The sequence below is a fragment of the Chiroxiphia lanceolata genome, chromosome 25, assembly GCF_009829145.1.
Source record: "Chiroxiphia lanceolata isolate bChiLan1 chromosome 25, bChiLan1.pri, whole genome shotgun sequence".
Classification (NCBI taxonomy): Eukaryota; Metazoa; Chordata; class Aves; order Passeriformes; family Pipridae; genus Chiroxiphia; species Chiroxiphia lanceolata.
The window spans coordinates 239,671-261,126 of NC_045661.1; the positions used below are offsets into that span (position 1 = coordinate 239,671).

General features: G+C 58.1%; 3 protein-coding genes across 6 annotated transcripts; all 3 read right to left on the bottom strand.

Moving 5' to 3' along the window:
* Positions 1–1,615: 1,615 nt before the first annotated feature.
* On the bottom strand, positions 1,616–13,743 carry LOC116798269 (lymphoid-restricted membrane protein-like). 4 transcript variants are annotated; one of them, XM_032710554.1, is made up of 15 exons: positions 13,726–13,743; positions 7,685–7,839; positions 6,763–6,809; positions 6,301–6,377; positions 6,095–6,158; positions 5,725–5,800; positions 5,471–5,498; positions 4,696–4,836; positions 4,453–4,584; positions 4,000–4,147; positions 3,462–3,514; positions 2,818–2,868; positions 2,617–2,699; positions 2,406–2,519; positions 1,616–2,083 (listed from the first exon to the last, which is right to left on the bottom strand). In XM_032710554.1, the coding sequence occupies exons 2-15, from the start codon at positions 7,804–7,806 to the stop codon at positions 1,924–1,926; spliced, it is 1,296 nt and encodes a 431-aa protein (XP_032566445.1). In that variant the 5' UTR covers positions 7,807–7,839; positions 13,726–13,743; the 3' UTR covers positions 1,616–1,923. The 4 variants fall into 4 exon arrangements, with proteins under 4 accessions (XP_032566445.1, XP_032566442.1, XP_032566444.1 ...); XM_032710551.1 differs by lacking the exon at positions 13,726–13,743 and adding an exon at positions 10,382–11,170; XM_032710553.1 differs by lacking the exon at positions 13,726–13,743 and adding an exon at positions 8,536–9,085 and having other exon boundaries at positions 7,685–7,862.
* FANCE (FA complementation group E) lies at positions 13,071–17,799 on the bottom strand. Its single transcript, XM_032710544.1, has 12 exons — positions 17,530–17,799; positions 17,162–17,411; positions 16,242–16,875; positions 16,115–16,159; positions 15,754–15,813; positions 15,523–15,666; positions 15,318–15,441; positions 14,771–14,846; positions 14,575–14,641; positions 14,354–14,479; positions 14,145–14,244; positions 13,071–13,952 (listed from the first exon to the last, which is right to left on the bottom strand). The coding sequence occupies exons 2-11, from the start codon at positions 17,383–17,385 to the stop codon at positions 14,146–14,148; spliced, it is 1,599 nt and encodes a 532-aa protein (XP_032566435.1). The 5' UTR covers positions 17,386–17,411; positions 17,530–17,799; the 3' UTR covers positions 13,071–13,952; position 14,145.
* A 119-nt stretch (positions 17,800–17,918) lies between these two features.
* On the bottom strand, positions 17,919–19,962 carry LOC116798270 (probable E3 ubiquitin-protein ligase makorin-1). The gene is made up of 6 exons (XM_032710556.1): positions 19,727–19,962; positions 19,405–19,496; positions 19,091–19,311; positions 18,737–18,847; positions 18,520–18,649; positions 17,919–18,437 (listed from the first exon to the last, which is right to left on the bottom strand). Exons 1-6 carry the CDS (start codon positions 19,953–19,955, stop codon positions 18,282–18,284), a joined length of 939 nt encoding a protein of 312 aa, XP_032566447.1. The 5' UTR covers positions 19,956–19,962; the 3' UTR covers positions 17,919–18,281.
* Between the last annotated feature and the right edge of the window lie 1,494 nt (positions 19,963–21,456).

Below are 21,456 nucleotides of genomic sequence, written 5' to 3' on the forward strand. Positions count from 1 at the left end.
GGGAGCACTGGTGGTTCTGGGAATGGAGCGGAGGAGGATGAGCAGAGGCTGCTGTCTTCTCCCATTGTCCTGGGAGCAGCGAACTCAGGGGCTGGAGGGGAAGAGCAGTGACGATTAGCCAGGGGAACACCACTGCCGCCGAGAGAGGCTGCGGGGAGGGGGCAGGCGGAGACAAAGCGCTTCCCTGCCATGGAGCATCCCCGTTCGACATCCCGGGGTCACGCAGGACACGGGTTCGGGGGGGCTGAGCCCCTCGGTTTTCGCACCCGCCTTGTGCAGCGATGCTCTCAGCAGGGCGGGTGGAGGGGACCGGCCGTCAGGATGCTGGCACCACCGTGTCCGCAGCCGAGCGGGGGGACATAGGGCTGGGGGGGCAGCAGAGCTCTGACCCCCCACCGCCAAGGGATGTTCTGCCCATCCCCACCCCCCACTCACCTCCACAGCCCCTCGAAGGGGGAAACTGAGGCGCGGACCGGGGCGTGGGGAGGGACCGGAGCTGCGTGCAGCCAGGCGAGGGCGAGCAGGAAACGAGCTCCGGCTTCGCAAGCAGCTGCCGGCCAGCCCGGCCCTGCCCTCCCCTCCTCTGCCCTCCCCTTCTCAGCCTTCCCCTCCCCTCGCCTGCCCGACCCTCCCCCGCGGCCGAGGGGCTTCAGCACAACTCCGGCAGGGTTTTTTGAATTTTGGGGTGAGAAACCAGACTTTTCGCAAAGCAGACCAAAAGATTCGGGTGATGAAGCCAAACCACTTCACGTCCCGCCCCCGCCGCTGTGCTGCTTCCACAGCAGGGAGGGAGCTGGAGGCATGGGGGGACCCGGGACGGGGGGAGGTCTAGCCCAGTGCAAGCTCCAGATCCCGACCAGTATCCCAGACCACCACAACTCACGTGGAAACTTTTGGGATGATGTTTCCACCTGGGTTTATCCAGGTGAGAATGCTCCCAGGGGCGTGAAGGTAGCTTAGGGCAGGAGGTGGAGCCGCCGGGGTCACCGAAGATCACTCTTAGCAGGTGCTCTTTAGGGTTTTTGGTGTCCTCAAGGTGCTGCTGGACACTTGCCATGTGCTGGGGTGGCAAAGGAGCTCGCAGCCTGTGACTCATGGGGACAACCTGCCACGAGGCTGGGGGCGGTGACTCAGGGACACAGGGTGTGGGTTACGGAGGCCACCATGAGTCACCCGTGGCACTGCTGGCAGCTGTGGCAAGCAGAGTGACCCCTCCATCCCTGCCTCTTGCAGCCCCCTCGTGCCTCTTCCTGGGGCTCCTGGTGCAGAACCCCCTGCCATGACCCTGTACAACTTGGCTGGGCTGTTATGACCCACAAAGTTGCTGAGTGCAGGCACAGTGAAGTCCACCTGTGTTTCAGGGCCACTCGGACATGGAAATGGGGCATCTGAGTCAAACCAGGCCATTTTCCTATGCAGCGGAGTGGTTGGAAATAGCTCCCTCTGTTTGTGAGCATTTTGTGGTGCCATGGGAAAGGCTGAACAGAGACCTGCTCCTTCCAGCCCCAGCATTATCCCCCAGTCAGCAGCAAATGAGCATTAGATCTGAATTGCAGCAGGGACCGAGGGCGTGCGGTGGCAGAGGGCACGTGGCCAGCACCATGGGACACGGCTCTACTGAAAAGCCATGGCTGTGGGCAGCCCAGTCTGTCCCCAGCAGAGGGGACGTGTGGGGGCACACCTGCACCCCTCAGTGTGCTGACTACAGGCAAACTCACAGCGTCAGTGAGGACTGCCCCTCTGAACCCTTCACGCTTATATGGTGCCAACCATACCTTAGATCCTACCACAGGGTGTTCCACCTGCTCCAGCATTACAACTCCCCCATTTTTCCTCTAACTTTATTATTCTAGAGTTTTGGTGACTTATGGCATGGGGAAGGAGCAGTGACACCTCCCAGCTGCCTTCCCCTCCCTGGTCTAGCTAGGCCTTGGGTGATGCTGCAGACTGCAGCCGCTGCAGCTCTAGGACACGGATGAGGAGGAGGAAGGCGATGCTCAGGAGAAGCAGCCAGAAGAAAACCCAGTAGTGCTGCGGGAGGAAGAGCCACGGTCGCCACAGCTCCACTGCGGATCCCTTGGACCTGGGGAGAAGGCAATGGGGGACACTTGTCATCCATGGGAGAGAGCAAATCCCACCTCCACCCCAGCTGGGGATGGGGAGGGCGTTTAACACAGCCCCAGACCTTCCACAAACCAAAATGCAACAAGCCCGGGGAGGGCGTGGGTGACCCGCAATGCATGGGGCAAGACTGAGGCACAGCAAGGTCTGGCAGAGGCAGCCAAACAACATTCTGGCCTTCCACCACTAAATCCCCCAGCCTGCTTCCCAAGTGCTGGCCACCTGGGGACCACAGAGAGTCCAGCAGCCGTAGGGGAATGCTGGGCACACACAGTGCTGCTCACGTCAGCCCAAGCTGCTCCGGCTCCTCATCCCCTGCCCTTGAGCCTCTGTCATCTGCCTCAGCCACCAGCTCCTCAGTCATGGCACTGCCCTGGCCCTGTGGCTCCAGTTCACTCCTGGGGAGGGAGAGGACAGGGTCTGTGCCATCCCGCATGGGCCAACAGCAGCCAGTACCATGACTGCCCTGCCACCCAGTGCCCTGCCACCAGTTACCTCTGGGTGCTGGGCCAGCGCTGGGCCCCCTCTGGCTCCGTCTCACCTGCCAGGGCTGCTCGGCTGTCAGGGCTGGCACCTGGCTGGGCGCCAAAAGTGGGAGCATCAGTGGGGACTCAGACCCCCAGTAGTACTGAGCCTGGGGACACATGCCCAACAGCAGGGCACAGCTCTGTGTGTCCCCCCTGCACATGTCCTTACCAAGAGCTGCTTGGGGATGACAGCGATGCTGACTCTGCGGCGGGCAGACCCCTGCAACAGAGGGGCTGGGGGTGAACACCACACCAGCTGCTTCTCATCACCTCCTTCCCTATCACCTCCCCAGCAAAGGCAAGGGACACCGAGGAGAAGGGACACTGCCAGCTCCCACTGGTCCTGCACTAAGAGGGGAAACCGGAAAGCCAGGGAGATGAGGGAAGGTCAAAGCCAAGGGGTTTGCGCCTGTCATTACTGCTACAAGCTGTGCTGGTGTGGCTGCCTAACCCCCTTCCCGAGCACTCCCCTACCTCTTGAGCTGTAGGGGAATCAGTGCTGAATTCGAGCTGGTGCTAGAGAACAGCCAAGCCTGTGGCTCTCGAGCTATGACCCTGCAATGCAGAGGGATTTGCCTGAGATCTCCTGGACAAGCAGCCACAGGGAAACCCTGTCTGTGTCCCCCCAGCACTTTGAGGCTGCCCCTACATTTTGCCTTATCCCCAGCACTTCTAGCACATCTTCCCTGCAGCAAGCAGCGAGCCAGAGTGGCATTGCCTGGGGACTGGGGGGTGCATTGGACAGCCAGCCAAGGGAGAACAGCAGGGCATGGGGAGGCAGTGGCTCCAAGATGGCTAAACTGGACCAGTTACCTGCTGGAAAGTTCGCTTCAGGGGGTGAGGCCTCAGCCGTGGCTCCACATCATCTGGGAGCAAAGAGAAACCACCTTACATCGTCCCCCAACACTAAAATGGGGCTGAAATGCAGGCGGTTGCAAACCTCCCTCCCATCAAAAGCTGTCCTGGCCATTTGCTTTGTGCGTGGCAGGGGTGCCCTGGGCAGGGGGACCTGGTCACGTGCACAGCAATGGCACATGTGGGGCTTGGTGTCCAGGGACAGAGAGTTCTTTGTGTGCACAGGGCCCCCCTGCCCCGCATTCCCAGCTGGGCTATGGGGGGATGGCTCTCCAGCCACCAGCAGCTGCTCCCACGCTGCGTCTGCTGTTACAGTGGCCCCTTGCATCTGTCATCAGGTCCCAGCTGTTCCCCCACCACTGGTCCCCAGCTCACACAAGCCATTGGCTCTGTGGTGCAGGGTCACACTGACCCCCCCGGAGGGGTGTGGGACCAAATCCTGCAGGGTTGCTCTTTGCAAACCCCGTGTGGGCCCCCATGGCAGAGCCCACCTCACCCTGGGTCTCTGCCAGCTGCCGGTTGCGGGAGTTTTGCTGGATCAGGCGCTTCATCTCCTCAAGCTCCGCGTGCTCCCGCATGTGGTGCCGCTTCAGGTTCTCCACGTGCTGGACCATCACCTCTGCTGCTCGGCTCATCCGGGCCTCCTGCAGCCAGGCAGTATGGCGGATTAGGGCCCCCATCTCCTGGTCCCTAAGGAGCCAGGTCTCTGCCAGTCCCTCCCTGTGCATCCCATAGCGCCTCCACTCAGGGAGTGCAGATACATCCCCTTCCCGCTCCCAAGGACAGGCAGATCCCTTGCAGCCTGGTACGTGCAAACACGAGGTCAGGGCCAGCACCACGAGGAGGAGGGACAAACCCCAGCACACCCAGGGACGGGTCTCCAAGCCCAGCTATAGCACCCTCCATCGCTCCTAGCCCTGGCAGGGAGCTCTGGTTGTTGTACACAGACCTGGTGTACAGCCCCCAGCTTCTCCGCAGCGCTGGTTGCCCGCTCGACAGCTGCCGACAGCACAGCCAGGTTGTGCTGCAGCTGCTCCAGCATCTCCTTGCAGCCCACATTGGCACAGGATGGACCCAGCCTCTGTGGGGGGAGAGAATGGAGCTGCTGGAGCTGGGACTTTGAGATGTCCAAACCCCTCCTGGGCTGGATGTCCCCAGCACATGCCAGCCCCCTGCCCTGGTGCCCACCTACCTCCAGGGCAGCCCGGCACTGCCCCAGCTCCTCCTGGATGTTTTCCTCTGCTGCATCCCGTGCCCGCTTCTCCACCTGAACCCGTTGCTGCAGGGTGAACATGTCACAGCGAAAAGCCAGCGCGAGGTGGGCAAAGGCTGCCTGAGAAATGGGGGGCGAGAGATGGGACATGGGGCAGAAAGGAAGCCACCAGGACAACGTGCTGCTGTCCTCAAGGCACAGACAGACCTCACAGTGTGCCAGCAAACGGGGCAGTGCTAAAGACATTTAGCACTTGCCTTTCCCCAGCACCAGTTAGGTTGCTGCATGCTGGGCACAGTCCCTTGAGATGCCAGCCTGAGGAGACACGTCTCCCAGGCAGCCGATAACGCACGGAAATCCCGAGCCCTCCTGGCAAGAGCACGCGCCGGGCAGACGCCAGCCCTCGCTGCGGGTCCTGGCTGGTGCTGGAGCCTGACTCAGCCCTGGCACTCGCAGGGAAATTATTTTTATTATCGTGGCTCCTGCCAGCTCCCCGGCTAAGGGCGCTCTTCAACAGCTGCAGAGCACTTTGTAGGATTGCTGGGTGCTCAGAGGACAGACTCATCTTGCCATGGAAATGCAGCTGCCTCCACATGCCAGAATTGCTGGGAAAGGGTTTATAAGGTGTCTGCCAGTGGACTGCGGTGACTGAAGGGTGTCCAGGAGCAGCACAGCCAAGGGACTGTGAGTCAGCAAGGTGTCCATCCCTGTGTCCCCCTTCCCTAGCCCACCTGCAGCCCCTGGCAGCCCTCACCTCCAGATCCTGCTCTGTCAAAGCCACCCTGCAGAAAAAGAAGTGCTGTCAGGGACAGAGGCATCATGGGGGCTGCATGCTGAAAATGCCCTTGTTCTGCCCCCAGGGGTGCCAGCCACCACCAGAAGTGGGAAGCCAAGTGCCCACTGCCTGGTCAGCAACTCTTATGCAATGATAAAGGAGGAAAGTCCAATCTCTGGACCATGTGGTGCCCTGGTAGCCCATGGAGAGATGCAGGTGCTCACTGGTCTTACCTGTGCAAGCCTAGCCTGTCCAGCACTGAGAGCTCACTGGGGAAACTCAGCACTGGCTCCTCCAGGGTTTCTGCACCTGCAGGGAGGCAGGGACACCACAATAGACCACACATGAGGACTTTTCCTCAGCCCTCCCTCCTCCCTCTGCCTTTCTGTCCCGGCAGGGAGCAGGTGCCCCTGCTGTGGAACCATCCCAATCCTTTCTCTCGCATCAGGGGGGCTTCAGGTCCCCCCAGGCCAGCCTCCCCTTCCCCATGTACCCACTAAGTGAGATGATCCCCATCAGAACATGTTCCCAGACTCATCCACAGCTACTTCAAACCTTCCCCTAAAGGGACTCAGCTGGGATGTGGGATGGGGATTCACCCACCTTCTTCAGTCCTGTCACTGTCCCCGGTGTGAGCAGCCTGCTCCTGCCTGTCCCTGCCTGGCACCTGGGAGGCACAAGGGTGCTGTCGGAACAAACCTCTCCCTGGTGCTGCACGGCATCCCAAAAAGATCAGCACCAAGAGGCTGAGCCCAAGGAACTGGGGAGGGAAGGGCCTCCCCAACCTGTTAACCTCCCCTCCCTCTCACCTCATTGACACGCTCCACACTCTGCTGGCTCCCAGCCAAAACCCTCTCTGGGTGCCTCTGGGGACTGCTTATCCTGCCTGGGGACAGAAAGGGTGGTGGGAGCTGGGCAGCAGGGTCCCCTTCCCAGCCTGACACCACTTCAGAGGAGACCACTGAAAACATCACTGGCATTTTGGCAGCCTGCAGGCTCACAGGGGATGTGAGCTGGCAGGTGCCCTGCAAAATATCCCTGTGAGATTAAGGGAGCTGCTGCTAGGCTGGGCCAGGGTAGGGGGAGGAAGGCAAGGTGCAGAGGGTGGGTTACAGCTGGTGAGGCAGATCCAGGGGACAGGGTTGGGGTCCCAGGACTGGAAGGGGTTGCAGGCAAGTGCTGCCAGGCCAGGGGACACCCTCCTGCTGCTCAGGAAAGGAGGGTGCAAAACCCACCACTTTGCCCCCATCCCCACCCTGGGCTGCCCTTACCTTCATCTGGAGACATGGAGAGCCCGGACAGCTCTGCTTGCTGCTCCCTGTGGAAAGAAGCCTGGGTAAACCCTAAAGAAACTCAGAAAGCATCGGCAACATCCCATCCCTCACCCTCCCCCTGCTGCCACGGCACCCTTTGGTATTGCTGCTTCGGACCTGGGTCCTTTCCGAGCATCCTCCACAGCCTGCTTCGTCCCCATCCCCGCTCTCCCTGGCACGGGTGCAGCAACCCCTTCCACTCCTGCTGCTGCTGCAGAGCCGCCACCGAGGAGCCTGCCGAAGCCGTTTCCAGCCAGCAATGAGTCACCGGCCCGAGGCCGTGCTTTTCCTCAGCACTGTCTTTTTTTTCTCGCCCTGGCTGCCAAGCAGACCTCACTGCGAGCTGGCCTCTTCCAGCACCACAACGAACCCAGCTGCCAACAGAGCCCAAGCACCATCTCACACCACCCTCCGGGGATGGCAGGTCTGAGTGCATGCTTTTGCCCCCCTAAAAGTGCACTGGGATGGCCTCATCACTCCAAAACCCTGCCTTGGGTGCAGGAAAGTCTGGCAGCTCTGTAGCATCCCTGCTCACTGGGGCCAGGGATGCTGGAGCTCGCCAAGGAGGGCAGGTCACCAATGCATGGAGATAGAGGGGCTGATGTGCAAAGAGCTCTCTGTGGCACCATGCTGGATCCCAGCACACAACTTGGAAAGGGTTTGAATCCCCAAACTTTGCCCCTAGCTCTAGAAAGGGCTACAGCAGGGCTTTTCCCTTGCCTCCTGGCAAGCCTGGGGGTCATGCCCTGAGAGCAGTGGCTGCAGGAGAAGAGGCTGCCATGCCAAAATGATGCTCAGTGTCCCTTGCCTGGCACTGCCATTCCCATCCCATCCTTGCCAGCACCCCAAGAGCCACAGGGTGAACTTTTTGTGCACATACCTCCGGGGTGAGGGGCCGGGTTGGCAGCTCATTCTCTGCCGCTGCCGCCGCCGGCGCCCCTGGGTGAGTCCCTGCGCCTCCTCTTCCCCCTCTCCCAACGAGGTCCCTGTGAGTGGCTTCATTTGTGGAGCACAGAGGCTCCAGGACCAGCACACCTATCATGAGAGACATGCAGTAGCTGTGCACAGATGGAGAACGCCTCTAAATGTTATATTTTTAAAGCATTTTCTCACCCAGCAGGAGCTCTGAGCTCCTCTGCTTAGCATGGGGGCATGTGGGAAAAGAGGTGGGGAGGCCCACTGTGATTCAGGAGGAGGCTGGTGGGATTCAGGTGGGCATGGTGCAAGGCAAATGAGGAATTTAATACAAGCCCCATTTGTGGGCAGCGCCGAGGGTGGACTTTTGCCTGGGGCTTGTGATGTGGGTCATCTCTGTGGGGGGAGGTAACTTTGCACCAACCAACCAGTGTGAGCACCCAGTGCAGAGGGAGAGCGACCCACTGTTCCCCAGGCTGCAGACAGAGCAATCTCCAAGCATCTTCCTGCAACACTGGCTCCCAGAGAGACTAATATGAAAGATTTCCGAGTCCAAGGGAGCTTGGACAACTCATTTAAGCTGTTTTATAACATTTAAAGAATTAGAGAAAGATGCAGAAAGCCCACAGAGTCCCTCTCCCAGCTCAGGGTAAAGTCACTGTGCAGAAGGGACTGTCCCACAGGACACATCTCCTCAGAGGCTATTCCCACAAACATGCAGATATGGGGCAGAAGGAGAAGTTTTCTGGCTGGGACAAGAAATACACCAGAATTCTAAGGGGACAGAGAGCAGGGACTGCTTGAAGCCCCCCATACCTGTGCAAAGCCTTGGCCAAGCTCAGTCTAGGTCACCCCAGCATCGAGCAGGGCCATCAGCCAACTCGCAGAGCCTGATGAAGGTGTAAAAGCAAGCAGCACTTGCATCTATCGAACCAGCCCATTTCATGCCCATACACTGGGAATTGTCGTTGACACCTTCACCCCCCAGGGGCTCAGGAGCCCCCAGCCACTGGGCATCAGCCAAACTCATCACACCAGCAAGCATCAGAGTCCTCTGGGGGGCTGGTCCCTGCTGCAAAGCACTTGCTCCATCACAGCCATGGCAGACCCTGCTGTCTCACTGCAGCTCTGACAGCCTCACAGACACTCACTCCTATCTTTGTTTTACGGATGGAAATCCAGAGGCACACAGCTGGTTTGGCACAAGTAACCCCCTGGAGAACCAAACCGAGCGCTTTCCCTCAGCTTGGCGACTTTACCAAACGCTCCCCGGGTCATTACCTGCCTGAACTCGTCTCAAGCAGCCGAAGGCAGATGCTGGGACCACCCAGCTCAGACCCAGCACTCAGCACTGTTGGGCCCCCATCAGACCCAGGAGGGGGGCAGGAGACGTGGCGTGGCCGGCAGATGGTGGGTCGGGGGGTGCTGGAGCCCCACACGGTGCAAGCTGCCAGCAGCAGAGCCTCCCCGGAGGGGAGAGCAACTGCATCTGCAGCAGAAGGAGCTGCCAGGGACAAGCCAGATGAGAGAAGGCCTTTAAAGGAGATGCACAAGAGCAGCTGGGAGCTCCCTGTGCCGGCCGGGGCGGGTGGAGTGGGCTGCAGGTGGTCAGGTGACCTCTGCTTTCCGTGAAAGACCAGTTCCTGCACTCACTCTTAGGAGGTGACAGAGCTGGGAAAGACTACGACTGTTCCCTCTGTGCCAGGTGTCTGTAGAGCAGAGCAGTCCTGAGCAGGAGGCTCAGGGCAGGGTGGTGGCACTCAGGACCTCCACAGAGACAGGGGATCCCCCCATGCTTTCATGGGGGACTCAGCACCAGGCTAAACCAGGATGGCTGATTAGGAACCCCTGTATTAGGTGATGCAGGGAAGCCATTCTGCCCAGGCCCCCCATTCCTCCTGCTCCTCTCAACAGTCCTACTTTCCCACCAGCCATCACCCCACTGCCCCTTCCCCTGTCCAATCACTTTACTCAAATCCATCACATCCTCTAAAGCAGCTTTCTTCCCCTAATGAGCTTAGAGAGTCAGATTTGATGCTCAGCACTACCAGGCTAAGCAGGCAGCTGCTGTTGCCCCCCCTCTTTGTGCCCAAGGTACCCTGATGTACCCCAAGGAACAATGCAGCCCCTTGGGGGCTGCAAACCTCTTAAGCCCTGAGAGGGCAAACAGCATCTCTCAGCCCCAGGGCAGACCTGGCCCAGCCTCTGCCCCGCCTGCCAGAGCAAGAGGCCAGGGTGTGGCCCCAGGGCCAGAGGTTACAAAACAAGGGGGGTGGAGGACAGATACCTTTGCACAGAGACCTGGCTTCCTCCCCGGGAGCAGCAGCCTGGCACCAAGCAGCAGATGAGGCTCTGTAGCTTCTCCTCCAGTGTCCTGGCAGGTCCACAGCTGCAGCAAGGTGCTCCATGAGGGACACAGACCTAAGGACACTATCACACCAGCTCCCCTATTCCCTCCCACGCTCTGGGGAGAGTTAATAAGAGGCAGAGCCCCTCTTTGCAAACCATCCCATTCAAACAGCCTCTAAAGCATTTACTTAAAGCACCCATGGATTATTTTCTATTCTTATTTTTAGCCTTAGAGCATCTAAATCGTGATTGCAATCCAGGTTATCGTAGAGCCTCAAACAAGAAAAAGCAGCCCAGCTCCCCTCACACAGACCTGTTCAGTGGGAATGAACAAGACCCTGCTGGGAGTTCTCCAGCCCAGGGAGGTGAGCACGTGGCTGTGGGATCTGGCTTTGCCCCCTGTTCTCCTTCCAGCGAGGTCCCTCCGGCAACGCAGCAGCTACTGCAGCAGCATCTTCCAGGGCTCCTGCTGAAGCTGAGCTGAACTTGCAGCTCAGATCGCAGAGACTCTGGTCATCTGGATTATCCACTTCTTGGAAGAAAGCTGCTCAGACCGACACTGGCTGCTACTGCTGATGTGGCAAGCATGATTTATTAGGTCTGTGCAGGGGCCCAACAGTAAAACAACAGCCCAGCCCTACCGCAAAGTCACCTTTCTGGGGCCCTGGCTCCTCAGCCGACAGGGACCTGGCAGCCACCAGACTACCCAAGGGAGAACATGGTTCTCTTCTTATGATAAAAAGGTTGTTGGCAAAAGGGTGAGAAGGAAAAATGTTCTTTTTATTCAGTTTTAAATTCCGAGTTAAAAAAAAAAACTGCTGAGCCTTCCCCAGAGCACTTCAGCCTCACATCTGGGAGTCACAGCCCCCAAGTTTCCATGCAAAGCAGCAGCAGCACATTGGGGATTACACACAGGCAATTAACGGGCTGTCACTGGACATGCAGTTACCTCCAGGGAGAAGCAGGGTGACTATTGGCCCCCAACACTGCTGCAAGAGGGTGACACAGCAACTACCTGGACATGCCTGCAGCTCCTGCTTGGAGAGGGGCAGCCCCTTGGGGATGGATATGGACCATTTTCAGGAAAGCTGCTGAGTTTCAGCCCTTTCCAACAAGCTGCTGCATGGCCCAAGGCTCCTCCAGGGCTCTGATGTCTGGTGTTTAATATCTGTGGATGCAGTGTTTGCACACCCCTGCCCATCCCAAGGAGGTTGTCTGCTGCCAGATCATGGCACCACGATGGCACTTGGGGAGTGGAGGGACCATCTTGTCATGAAACTGGTTCAAAAATTACTGTGGAGGATGTGGAGGCAGCAAAGTGGACAGATAACTCATCCAATCATATATCATGAATTTCCTTTAAAAAAACCAAAGAAGTATTAGGCCAAAAAGGGAATTCCCCACTGTACTATGAAGGAAGTAAATCTCTACAGAAGAGGAAGCAGATAAGGAACCACTGTCAAATATCACAAGTAGACTGGCTGAAAATTATACACCTATATATATATATGCATTCAACATCCAGCCTAGGAAAGGTCTTGGACAAAGCTTCAGACAATTCTCTTCACCAATACTGCTATTAAATCAGGACAAGGGCAAAGCCAGTCCTGGTGCTCCCTCCACCCTTGGATAAGGTTCTGCTAAACTATAAAACCTGACAGATGTTTTATGCTGCATGCACCTCTTTGCACTGTTCAAGCTGGATTTTAAAGTTCTTGAGGGTCAAGAGGAGTCAAAAGTAAGGTTTTCTGTGTAGGTGCTACCAACTGCCACATAAACAAGCAGTCTATCACCAGCATGTTTAGCGTCTCTGGGGTTTGCTCCAAATTCTCCTTACACAATTGTTATCTGCACGTACACCCTAGAGGAATCCACAGCACATGATAAGCTGCAGCCAAGAGCAAAACCAGGGCTAAGAAGGCTCTGTCCAAAAACCAGAGTAATGCTTCCCAGCAGAACAGGAATCCCCCTTGCAGTTTGCAAAGCTGATCCCTTCCTGACTACCATTTCTTGCAAAACCCACATAAGCTGGCCCAAAGCACAGCTCCCGGTGTGTCCCAACAAGTTGGAGGCACAAGCTGCAGTGCAGCAGCAGCAGCCAGGAACTGTCACAATGAGCCCACTGCCTAAAGATAACACCAAGGAGTTACAAAAGCAGACACCCCCTGGGGAGCAGCCGCGCGCTGTGGCCGGAAAATTTCCAACCCTTTATCACTGCCCAGTCCACAGAGACACAGAGGCTTCCCCACGGAGCTCCAGGTACACACGGCCTGTGCATTCTCAGCAATGACACCGGGAAGCTGATTGCCATGAATTTTAGAGATCAGTTTGTCCTCGGTCATCTTCACATGACCGACAGCCACAGCCAGATGGAGCAGTGGGGACAATGACACTGAGGTCACTTGGTAGAAGCTCTGCAGGGAAACTGCAAAGACCAGAGCCTGCTACCTAATAAAGCCAGAACAGCAGTCTCAGACCTTGATGATCATGGCATAATTTCTATTTATGTCGTATTTTGGGCAGCCCTACAATAGCTTCACTTTACTGAGCCACTAACTCAGTGGAATGCAAACACAGCAACAATCCAGCTCCCTGGAGGTTTCTGTCTTCCAGCTGATGCAGACTTTGAAGCCTCATCAGTCCACTGTCACCAAAAATAGCTTAAGAGATTCTTATATAAAGAAATCTGTGCTCTCAGCCTTAAGAGTATCATCTAATGCTTCAGAGTTTCCTTCCTCTGGCTGCATCTAAATGAGCAAACTTAAAGCAGTCACATGTCACACCTACAAGTTTTAGTTCCCTTTCTCCCTTTGTAGATGTAAATGTTTATGGATTTTTATATAGCTCCAGAAGTATGCAACACTTCTAACCTTCATTAAAACCCTAGCAGTACCTCTCTGAGTCCATCCACTCTCTCCCATCCTTTTCTTCCCAGCTCCCAGACCAGGAGGTGCCTAAATGAGGTTTCCAGCAGGTATTTTCAAGGATACAAGATAGAACTCTGGGCACAGTCACACTATAGAAGCACTTTTTATTAGAGTATCATTAAACACCCTGCAATGGGAAGTGTCATCATCCCCGGAAATGTGTCACACACAGCAGGGTCCCTAGCAAACAGGAAAAAAAAGTAGATTTAAAGCAGAAAGTTCAAGTTTCCCAGTTCTTCAGCTAAATCCCACTCTTCTGAACCCAGAAATCTGTAAATCCCAGCCGATCAGATACACAGCGCAGCAGACCACTGCCACACTGCTCTGGAACCAGCTCAGCTCTCGGAGAGGAACGCTGACATGTGCAGAGCTTCTGCCTTGGAATGTGACAATGTAAAATCAGGATAGTGAATTAGGTCCAGAATTATTAGCTTCACAGAGCCTCAAACCAATATCTGTCCTGGTTCAGCGATGTGTTTTGGACATTAATAACTCAGGATCTGCGAACTCAGCCCCCACAGCCCCACCCAGCCGGCATCCCTGGAGGGGCGGGGCCGCCATGTTGAGTGCTGCGGGGGCGGGGCCGCCATGTTGAGCGTGGATGGTGCGGGGGCCGCCATGTTGAGCGTGGCTGGTGCGGGGGGCCGCCATGTTGAGTGCGGCGGGCCGAAGGGAGGGCACATACAGAAACGCCTGGAAACACGTTAATTGTTCAAACAAGAGCCCTCACCTTCGAGCTCCGGGGATGTGGGAGGCTGGGATGGCGCTGCCCAGTGATAGTCCCCTCACATCAGACGCTGCCGTGAGGCTTTGGGTGCTCTGTGGGGCACAGACCCCACCTGTGGGGTCCCACCCCGTTGGGGGGAACCCAGTGAAGGGTGGGCTGCAGCTGCCACTACACAATGAGTGTCCTCTATGCAAGGAACCTGTCACCTCGTAGTTCCCTTTGGTGGTCACCTGAGAAAAGAAGACAAATCAAGAACAGGGAAGCCCACCACCATCCACACCACGGCATGGTGCCAGCACGGCTCCATCACGGCTCTGGCACGGCTCCATCACGGCATCTGTGGTGCCTGCTGGTTTCCCACCGCTGGGGCAGCCTAGAGTGGAGAGCCTGTCATCCCCCATGACAGAGACCCCTGCACCCACCTCATCTGGCCCCTTCCAGCACAGCCTGCAGTGATTTCTTCAGAGCTGCATTGCTCTGATCCAAGGCGGCAGCCAGACTGCTCCGGTGAGTTGGGGTGACCTGGGATCAAGAGAGCATGAGCTAGGAGCTCTGCCCTGCCAGGAGCCCACCTGAGACCACTGGACCAGGTCCCAGCCCATCTGCAGGACCTGAGCCTGGTCTCGCTCACCTGGCTCTGGTACATGGTAAGCATGGCCGTCACCAGCTTGGCATAGTCAAGCGATGTGGCAAAGGCTGAGGCCTGCCGGCACAGCGTCAGGACCAGGAGATCCAAGAGCTCCGGGGGCAGCACCTCCTGGAAGAAACCCAGGAGTGGGTAGAAGAACTGGTCCTTGCTCCAGCACTGCTGGAGTCAGCAAGGAAAGCTGGGGGACAAGGGGCCTCTCTCACCTGCCGCCCCAGCACGGCCTGCACTACCGGCAGGAGCTTCTCTGACAAAGGCATCTCTAAGACTTGGCTAAAAGTACAGTGAAGAGGAGATGTGCTGCTTCACAGCCTTGCTGGTGCTCCCAAGTGGCTGGAGCCAGCTGACCCAAACAGGCAGGCATGAGGCCAAAGCAGCACTGTTGACCCTGTAATCCCTTACCTTAGCACCAGCTGCACACAGTGTGGCTCCAGGCACTCCTCCACAAGCTCACACACCAGCTTGGTCTGCTCAGCACCTACAAAGGCAAGTCAGATGGGGAGAGCCTCCAAAGGCTGCCAAATCCATAGGGATGTGCCCAGCTCTTCCTAGCAGCCCCTCACACAGGCATATGTGTCAGTCAGGACATGCAAAAAACACATAGTGCCCCGTTCTATTGTTCAGGATAATCCTGCTTCCTTTGCCCACCTGCACTCAGGGTTTAAATAGCACCAGTCCCTAGGAAAAGGGGTTCATGCATGAGGAGAGGCATTCAGCCAGCAGTTGGGAAAACTGAAGCTAGCTTGGCCTCCCCTCCCTCTCCATCTCAGGCATCTATAAACCCATCTCCCATTCTAATGCAAGTGTTTGCTTGCCCAGGTAAAACCAGCCCTGTCTCCATGGATCCTAACACATGTTCCACGTGACAAATGCCTCCCAGAAGACAGCACTTTGCAGTTGGGGCCCTTCTCCAGCTCCCACAGCCATGTCTCCCACAAGCCCACCGCACCTTCCCCTGGCTCCTGCAGGACCGCAGCCACCAGCACATGGCAGAAGGGCTGGGAATACTTGGAGCAAAATGAAGCGAGGGCAGCCATGAGGTGTCGGGAAGGTGGCTGGGTAAGGGACAGGACCTAGGGACAGAAAAGGCAGGAGGTGGGGATGGTGGAGAAGGGAAACAGGGAGCAGGAAACCTCTGCTGCTCTTGCACGTACTCGCCTGAGGAAGAGCTGCTCTGCCAGGATGGCCGCGCTGGTGTAGCTGAGGTCAGGGGTGAGAGCCAGCAGCCACCTGCAGAAACGCCCCAGGAAGGGCTCTGGGCACACAGACAGCTGGAGGAAGGAGCACAGTCCTTCAAGCTGGGGATGGCAGAGGGGATGGGACGTTAGGGATGGCAGCAGGCCCTCCGCAATAGTGGTGGCTGCAGCAGGGATGCTGAGACTCACCTGGCTGGGGGAGCAGTTGTTCAGGATGCACAGCTCAGGCGGGATGCTCAGCTCGGCGTGCTGGAGGGAAAACAGTCCTAAGTAATGCACCAAATAAATCAACACACAATATATGGCTCTAAGGATTTTCCCTTCCCCTCACGTCAGCCAGCGCTGTGCCCACAGGCTGCCCCTCACACAGCAACCCCTTCAAGGTGCAGGCACGTATTGGTATCCCAGCCCAGAGGAGGTGACAGTAGGGCTTTCTATCCTTGTCCAGCCAGTCCCATGAAACCCACCTCCTTTCTCATCCCTTTTGAGGCCCTGGCACGAGCCCATTTAGACCACTGGCTCCAGGAGACAGACAGAAGCAACCACTTACACTGGACTCCTGCAGCAGCAGCATTTTCAGCTTCTGTCCATGTATCTGAGGGAAATGAGATGAAGGAAGGGGAATCAGGCTGTAAAGGCTCACTGTCTGGAAGGGGAGAGCAAACCCTACCCAGTACCTGGAGAAAGGACTGGGCCTCTGCTGCCGGCTCTGTTTCGGGACTCTTCCTGAGCTCCCCAACTGCATCCTGCTGGGATCTGTCTGGAGCAGCCCCATCTGTGCTCTCAGCACATGTATCCACTGAAGGCTCCTCAGGCACCTCCTCTTCTATCCCTGTCACATCCCCACATTCCTGGGGGCCCAGAGGGTCAAACGCCACCTCCTCCAGTAGCAACCTCTTCCTCTCTCTGTCACTGACCAACTCCACTCCCTCCTCCAACACTTTCTTGCGCTTTCCACCTTGAGGCACAGAGTCAGCCACATCTCCAGTGGCACCAGGCTGCTTCCTAAAGCACCAGTTCAATTTCCTTTGCCCCTCTGGTTTGTTCTGGGCAATTTTCTGGCACAGGCACCTAAGCTGCTGCTGGCATGTAGAAGAGAGTGGAGTGGGAGATGGGAAGCGCTCTTCTGTTCTTGGTCCCTGCCGGAGCAGATTCCCCAGCGTCCGCATCCAGGGATCCACATGGGAATCCTGTTCCATGGCCTGGAGCAGCTGGCCAAGGCAGCCCCCTGGCACTGCATCCCGCATCACGAGGAGCAGGGAGAAGAAGTTTCTCTGGCACATGATAGGCAGCAGCAGCAGCCGTGGCTTGCTGGGTAAGGGGAGAAGAGAAAGGAAAGGCAACTTGTCACAGCAAACCTCCTCGTCTTGACTCCAAGCTGCCCTGTGGGTCTCACTATGGAGCAAGAGAAGGCAGCAGCTAATGCCTTCACCAGTTTTTGCAGACACAAGCTGGGAGATCAGCTGGCCGCTGCTACGATCCCAGCTTCAGGCATGGACCGCTGCACTGGGGTAAGTGAACATGCGGTCCCAAATTAGGCACCTGACACGCCAAACCTCCCACAAAACACCAAGTTTTAGAAACGCATCTGACTCACACAGCCAGGACGCCCTGTGGCTCCTCCAGCACGGGCTCCTCGGCGCACAGGGCTGCGGTGAGGGCCTGCCAGGGGAACGCCTGTCCCGGTCCCTCGCGGGGCTGGTCCCGCTGCAGCATCCGGAGGGCGGCGAGTGCTCCGGCGGGGCCGGAGGCCAGCGCGTGGAGCAGGAGGCGGCACGGCCGGGCAAAGCTCTGCAGCCAGGGCGGGCAGCGGGGCTCCATCGCTGCTGCGGGGGCTCCACAGCCGCCTGCGAGACACGGGGGAGAGCCGGGCACGGGTCACACGGAGAGAGGAGCGGGAGCATCAGGACCCGGCCAGACGTGCTCGGAGCCGACCCCGGCGCCAGTTTCGGGGACTGCCCTTACCTGCCCTTCCCGCCCGAGGATGCGGGAGCGTCACTGGGGTCGCACCGGGAGCCCCTCGGAGCCCTCCAACACCCCTTCCCCGGCAGCTCCCCCATCCCCGGCTCAATCCCCGCTGCCCTCCCGAGGGAGCTCCCCCCGCCCCCTGCGCACCGCCCCAGTCACTGCCGTGCTCCGGGCACAGCCGGGGCAGCCCCCGACACTCATGGGGGGCCCCGCCGGGCTCCAGCCGCTGCCCCGGGCCCGGACGCGCCGCTTCCGGCCCCACCCCGGGAAACGCTGATCAAGGGCGCGCAAACGAGTCATTATGCAAATATCCCCTAATCACAAAAACCGCCCCGCCCCCGGGGGTGGAGCCAGCCAGCCCCCGGACAGAGACCCCTGGCACCGTGATGTTACCTACGCGTTTTATTAATTCCCGGATTTGGCTAAAACCAGTTTAAAACAGTGCCCGCCCCGGCCCGTGGGCCTTAAATCCCCACGTTAAACCCCCAGCACCCAGCCGAGCCCCCTGCCCGCGGGTCTCCCATTGAGGGGGCGAGGGCAAGAGCACGGGGACTGTGCCCCACCGCCCTGAGTCACTCCCGGCGCCCCGATAAATGGCAGCCAGACCGCTTCCCCATCCCACCCCCTCCCTGCAGCACCGCCTATGCCCAGAGCCACTCCAAAACAATGGTGGAAGTCAAAACCAGATGATTCCCCCTCCCAGAGATGCCACCAGCATCGCCTAGGCCCAGTGTGACCCCCCCCACGGCTCAGTCCGAGTTGTTGAAGTCAATGAGAAACATCTCGTGGCCATAACTTGAGTAGTGAAATTCCGTCTCCAGCACAGTCAGGGTGAGAGCCCACTCGAGCATGCAGAGCTCCTCATCCTCCTCGCCAGAGCTCTCCGAGGAAGAAGGGTTGAACTCCTGCAGCACAGGAGGGAGGATGAGCCCCGGTCTCCCACCGCATTGCACCCAGCCCAGCCCCAGGACTTGCCACACCACTTACAGTGGGCATCCTCAGCCGCTGCTGTCTGTGCCGTGGCAGCCGGCTGGTGGGCAGCTCGTGCAGGTAGATGCAGTCAGACCTGAACGGGCAGTGGCCACGGTTCCGAACAAAGAATTTACATCTGATTTTCCTGCGGGATTCCAAGCACAGTTGTGAGCGTGGCTCCTGGGGCAGCACAGAGCCCACAGCCCTACCACCCACAGTTCCATGCACTCACCCCGTTCGCGCCTTGAAGGTTCTGATGAGCTTCTCCTTCTCACTCACATCCGAGATCCAGTATTTGTGGGGAATATAGTAACTGGAAGTAATCCGGCACTCTGGGCAGGCCCTGGGTGAAGGCAATGGGTGCAGACGGGTGTCCCAAAAAGGGAGCAGGGAGCACAGGCTCAGCACCCATGCAGGGTGGTCCTGCTGCCATGGCCTCATCCAGTATCCCCATCCCTACTCCCACTGATGTGTTCCCAAAGAAAAGTCATGCCAATGCAAAGTCACATCACCAGACCTAAGGAAGGATTTCAGGGTGCAGAAGGGGTGATGGTGACCACTCTCCATTGTCCCCATCCCCACTCACTTTATGACTGTGCTCCGGAAGTCCCGGCTGCGACGCCACTTGCGGATGCATCCCACGCAGTACGCATGGCTGCAGTTCGGGAGGATCCCAAAGAGCCGCTCTTCTGGCAGCGGCTTCTCGTACACCCTGTCCATGCAGATGCCACACACCACGGCCTCACTCTGGGCTCTCAGTGCCTCAGTGGGGACTGGGGCTGCCGCAGCACCCAGATCCATAGAGACCTGCACGCAGAGAAGCAAAGCACGGCAACCCCCCAGCTCCATCAATGCCCTGGCCTTGGGGAGTGCCCGGCCACAGGACACCCCCAAACCCACCTCTGCAGGGTCAGTCCCTGTCACCATCTCTACCACTGTCTCTCTGGGGTCACAGGAGTCTGCATCCAGTGCCAGCCCTTGTAGCTGGGAGCCTGCAGGAGGAAAGCTCTTAGAGGGGAAAAGCACATCCCACCCCACCATCAGAGAGCCAGGTAGGCTGCTAAGAGCATGCAGCCTCAGCAGTGACAGTCCCCTGGAGAGCTCTCCACAGCCCCAGCTTGGCCAAGGTTTGGGGCATGGGCAGAAACATGCTCAGACTGCTCCACCGTGACCACTCCAGTATCCTCGGCCCCACTGGTCCCCTGGGCAGCCTAGCACCTACCTGAGGCACGCTGAGCATGTGTGGGGACAAATTCTCCACTGATGTTATCAGGTGCTGCGACGTTCTTCTTGTTTTTCTCTTCCACCTCAACCTCCATGTTTGGGAACTTGAAGGCCACATGTGTCGTGCTGGGGGCAGGGGAGTCCGAGGTGTGCTGGGGTCCCACCCAGCCCTGGGCCGTGGCCATGGGCACAGTGCCAGGCTCTGGGCCCCAGTGACAGGGGGGCATGGAGGGATCCAGGCCATGGCGGGATGGCACCAGCTCCTCCTGGATGTGCTGGTAGCTGGAGGAGCCCAGAGACAAACAGACAGAGAGGCCCATCAGCCCAGCATGACTCCTCTTGGCTCCCAGCCCATCCTTGGGGCATCAGACTCCTGCTCATTGCCCCTTACCTGCACTGCTCTCCGTAGCTGCAAAACCCACTCTGGAAGTACCTGCAGATCTGAGCTGAGTTTCTGTCATGTAAGAAGCGGCAGCTCTGGCCCCATCGACAGGAACCACGGGCAAAATTCCTGTTGGCCAGAGGAGCCGCATGGTTGGGGTCAGACCCCACTCCAACCTTGCTCCACCAGCCACCCTGACACCCCTCCGGGTACCAGCTTTGTCTGCGTGGGGCCATAACTTGCAAAAGCCCCACCTGGTGTCTGGGCTCAGAAGCCCCTGCCAAGGGCAGAGCCCGGGGGGAGCCAATGCTTTCCCAGCCCCATCCAGCCTTCTCTCATGGTTAATTGCAAAGCAAAATAAGCTTAGGACTGGGCTGGCCTGGGGGCTCTCCTCAGGGCAAGCCAGGGGTCCTGAGGGCTGGGGCAGCCCCTGGCTCCCTGTGGAGCCACGGAGAGCGGCAAGGAGTCCTTGCTTTGCGGCTGACAGGAAGGAGGTGCCTGGCTGGAGTGTTTCTGGGGACCCCCAGCTCCGGAGGTGGGGCAGCTGCATGGGGAAATGGGTGGGGGGTGGGTCAAGGCCATCCCAATCCACTCTCTGTCCCCACAGGGAGGGACTCGTGGCCCCATCTCAAGCCTATCTCCCCCAAAAGCTGCTCCCAGCCCTCCCGACCCCAAGCCTTTTACCTGCACAGGGGTCTCAGACAGCCCTGTCTGGCCGTTAACGTCCCAGATGCCACCATCGAGCCCGGCTCCATCTGTTCCCCGGCAGCCAAGAGGGCTCGGCTACTTCCCGGGGCTGTTTATGGCCTCAGGTGTGTCGTAGGTCCGGCTGGGATAATTCTCCCCTCGGAGTGGGGGCCGTGCTGCGATTTGGGCGGAACACAAGCCCGAACAAGCCCGGGCTGATAACAGTCGGGAGTGTGAGCATTGTTTACTTTGAGTCAAGGACTTTCCAGCTCCTCTTGCTCCTGAAGTGAGAAGCCAGGCGGGGGGCACCACTCCAGTATGCATCACTAAATTCTGTATATTCTAATTCTTTTATCATTACTATTTCCTTTTTGTTTCAGTCATATTAAACTATCTTTATCTCAACCTATAAATTTCACTTTTTTCTCAGTTCTCTCCTCCATCTCACTGGGAAGGGAGGCAGTGAACAGCTCAGTGATGTTTCGCTGTCTGCTGGGTTAAACCATACAAGGTCCCCAGCCAGGTACCCTGGATCACATGCCCAGCAGCACCACAGCTCCCTGTATCCCCAGATGCATGGGAGAGGTGGGGGACAATGGAATAGGTTCTCCCAGGGGCACTCAAACTGGGGAGAGGGAAGTCTGAGGGTCTGCAGCTGC

Excerpts from the sequence above, each read along its gene's own strand:
- LOC116798270 (XM_032710556.1), bottom strand. The coding sequence starts at position 19,955 with ATGCCCCCCTGTCACTGGGGCCCAGAGCCTGGCACTGTGCCCATGGCC. Across the intron at positions 19,312-19,404 it reads CAGGGACTGACCCTGCAGAG|GTCTCTATGGATCTGGGTGC; the intron begins GTGGGTTTGGGG and ends CTCTGCGTGCAG. Across the intron at positions 18,650-18,736 it reads ACCTTCAAGGCGCGAACGGG|GAAAATCAGATGTAAATTCT; the intron begins GTGAGTGCATGG and ends GGAATCCCGCAG.
- FANCE (XM_032710544.1), bottom strand. The coding sequence starts at position 17,385 with ATGGAGCCCCGCTGCCCGCCCTGGCTGCAGAGCTTTGCCCGGCCGTGC. Across the intron at positions 16,876-17,161 it reads CCACAGGGCGTCCTGGCTGT|CAAGCCACGGCTGCTGCTGC; the intron begins GTGAGTCAGATG and ends CCCCTTACCCAG. Across the intron at positions 15,814-16,114 it reads TGCTGCTGCAGGAGTCCAGT|CACGCCGAGCTGAGCATCCC; the intron begins GTAAGTGGTTGC and ends TTTTCCCTCCAG.
- LOC116798269 (XM_032710554.1), bottom strand. The coding sequence starts at position 7,806 with ATGAAGCCACTCACAGGGACCTCGTTGGGAGAGGGGGAAGAGGAGGCG. Across the intron at positions 4,148-4,452 it reads AGCTGGGGGCTGTACACCAG|GAGGCCCGGATGAGCCGAGC; the intron begins GTCTGTGTACAA and ends GCCTGGCTGCAG. Across the intron at positions 2,869-3,461 it reads TGAAGCGAACTTTCCAGCAG|GGGTCTGCCCGCCGCAGAGT; the intron begins GTAACTGGTCCA and ends CCTCTGTTGCAG.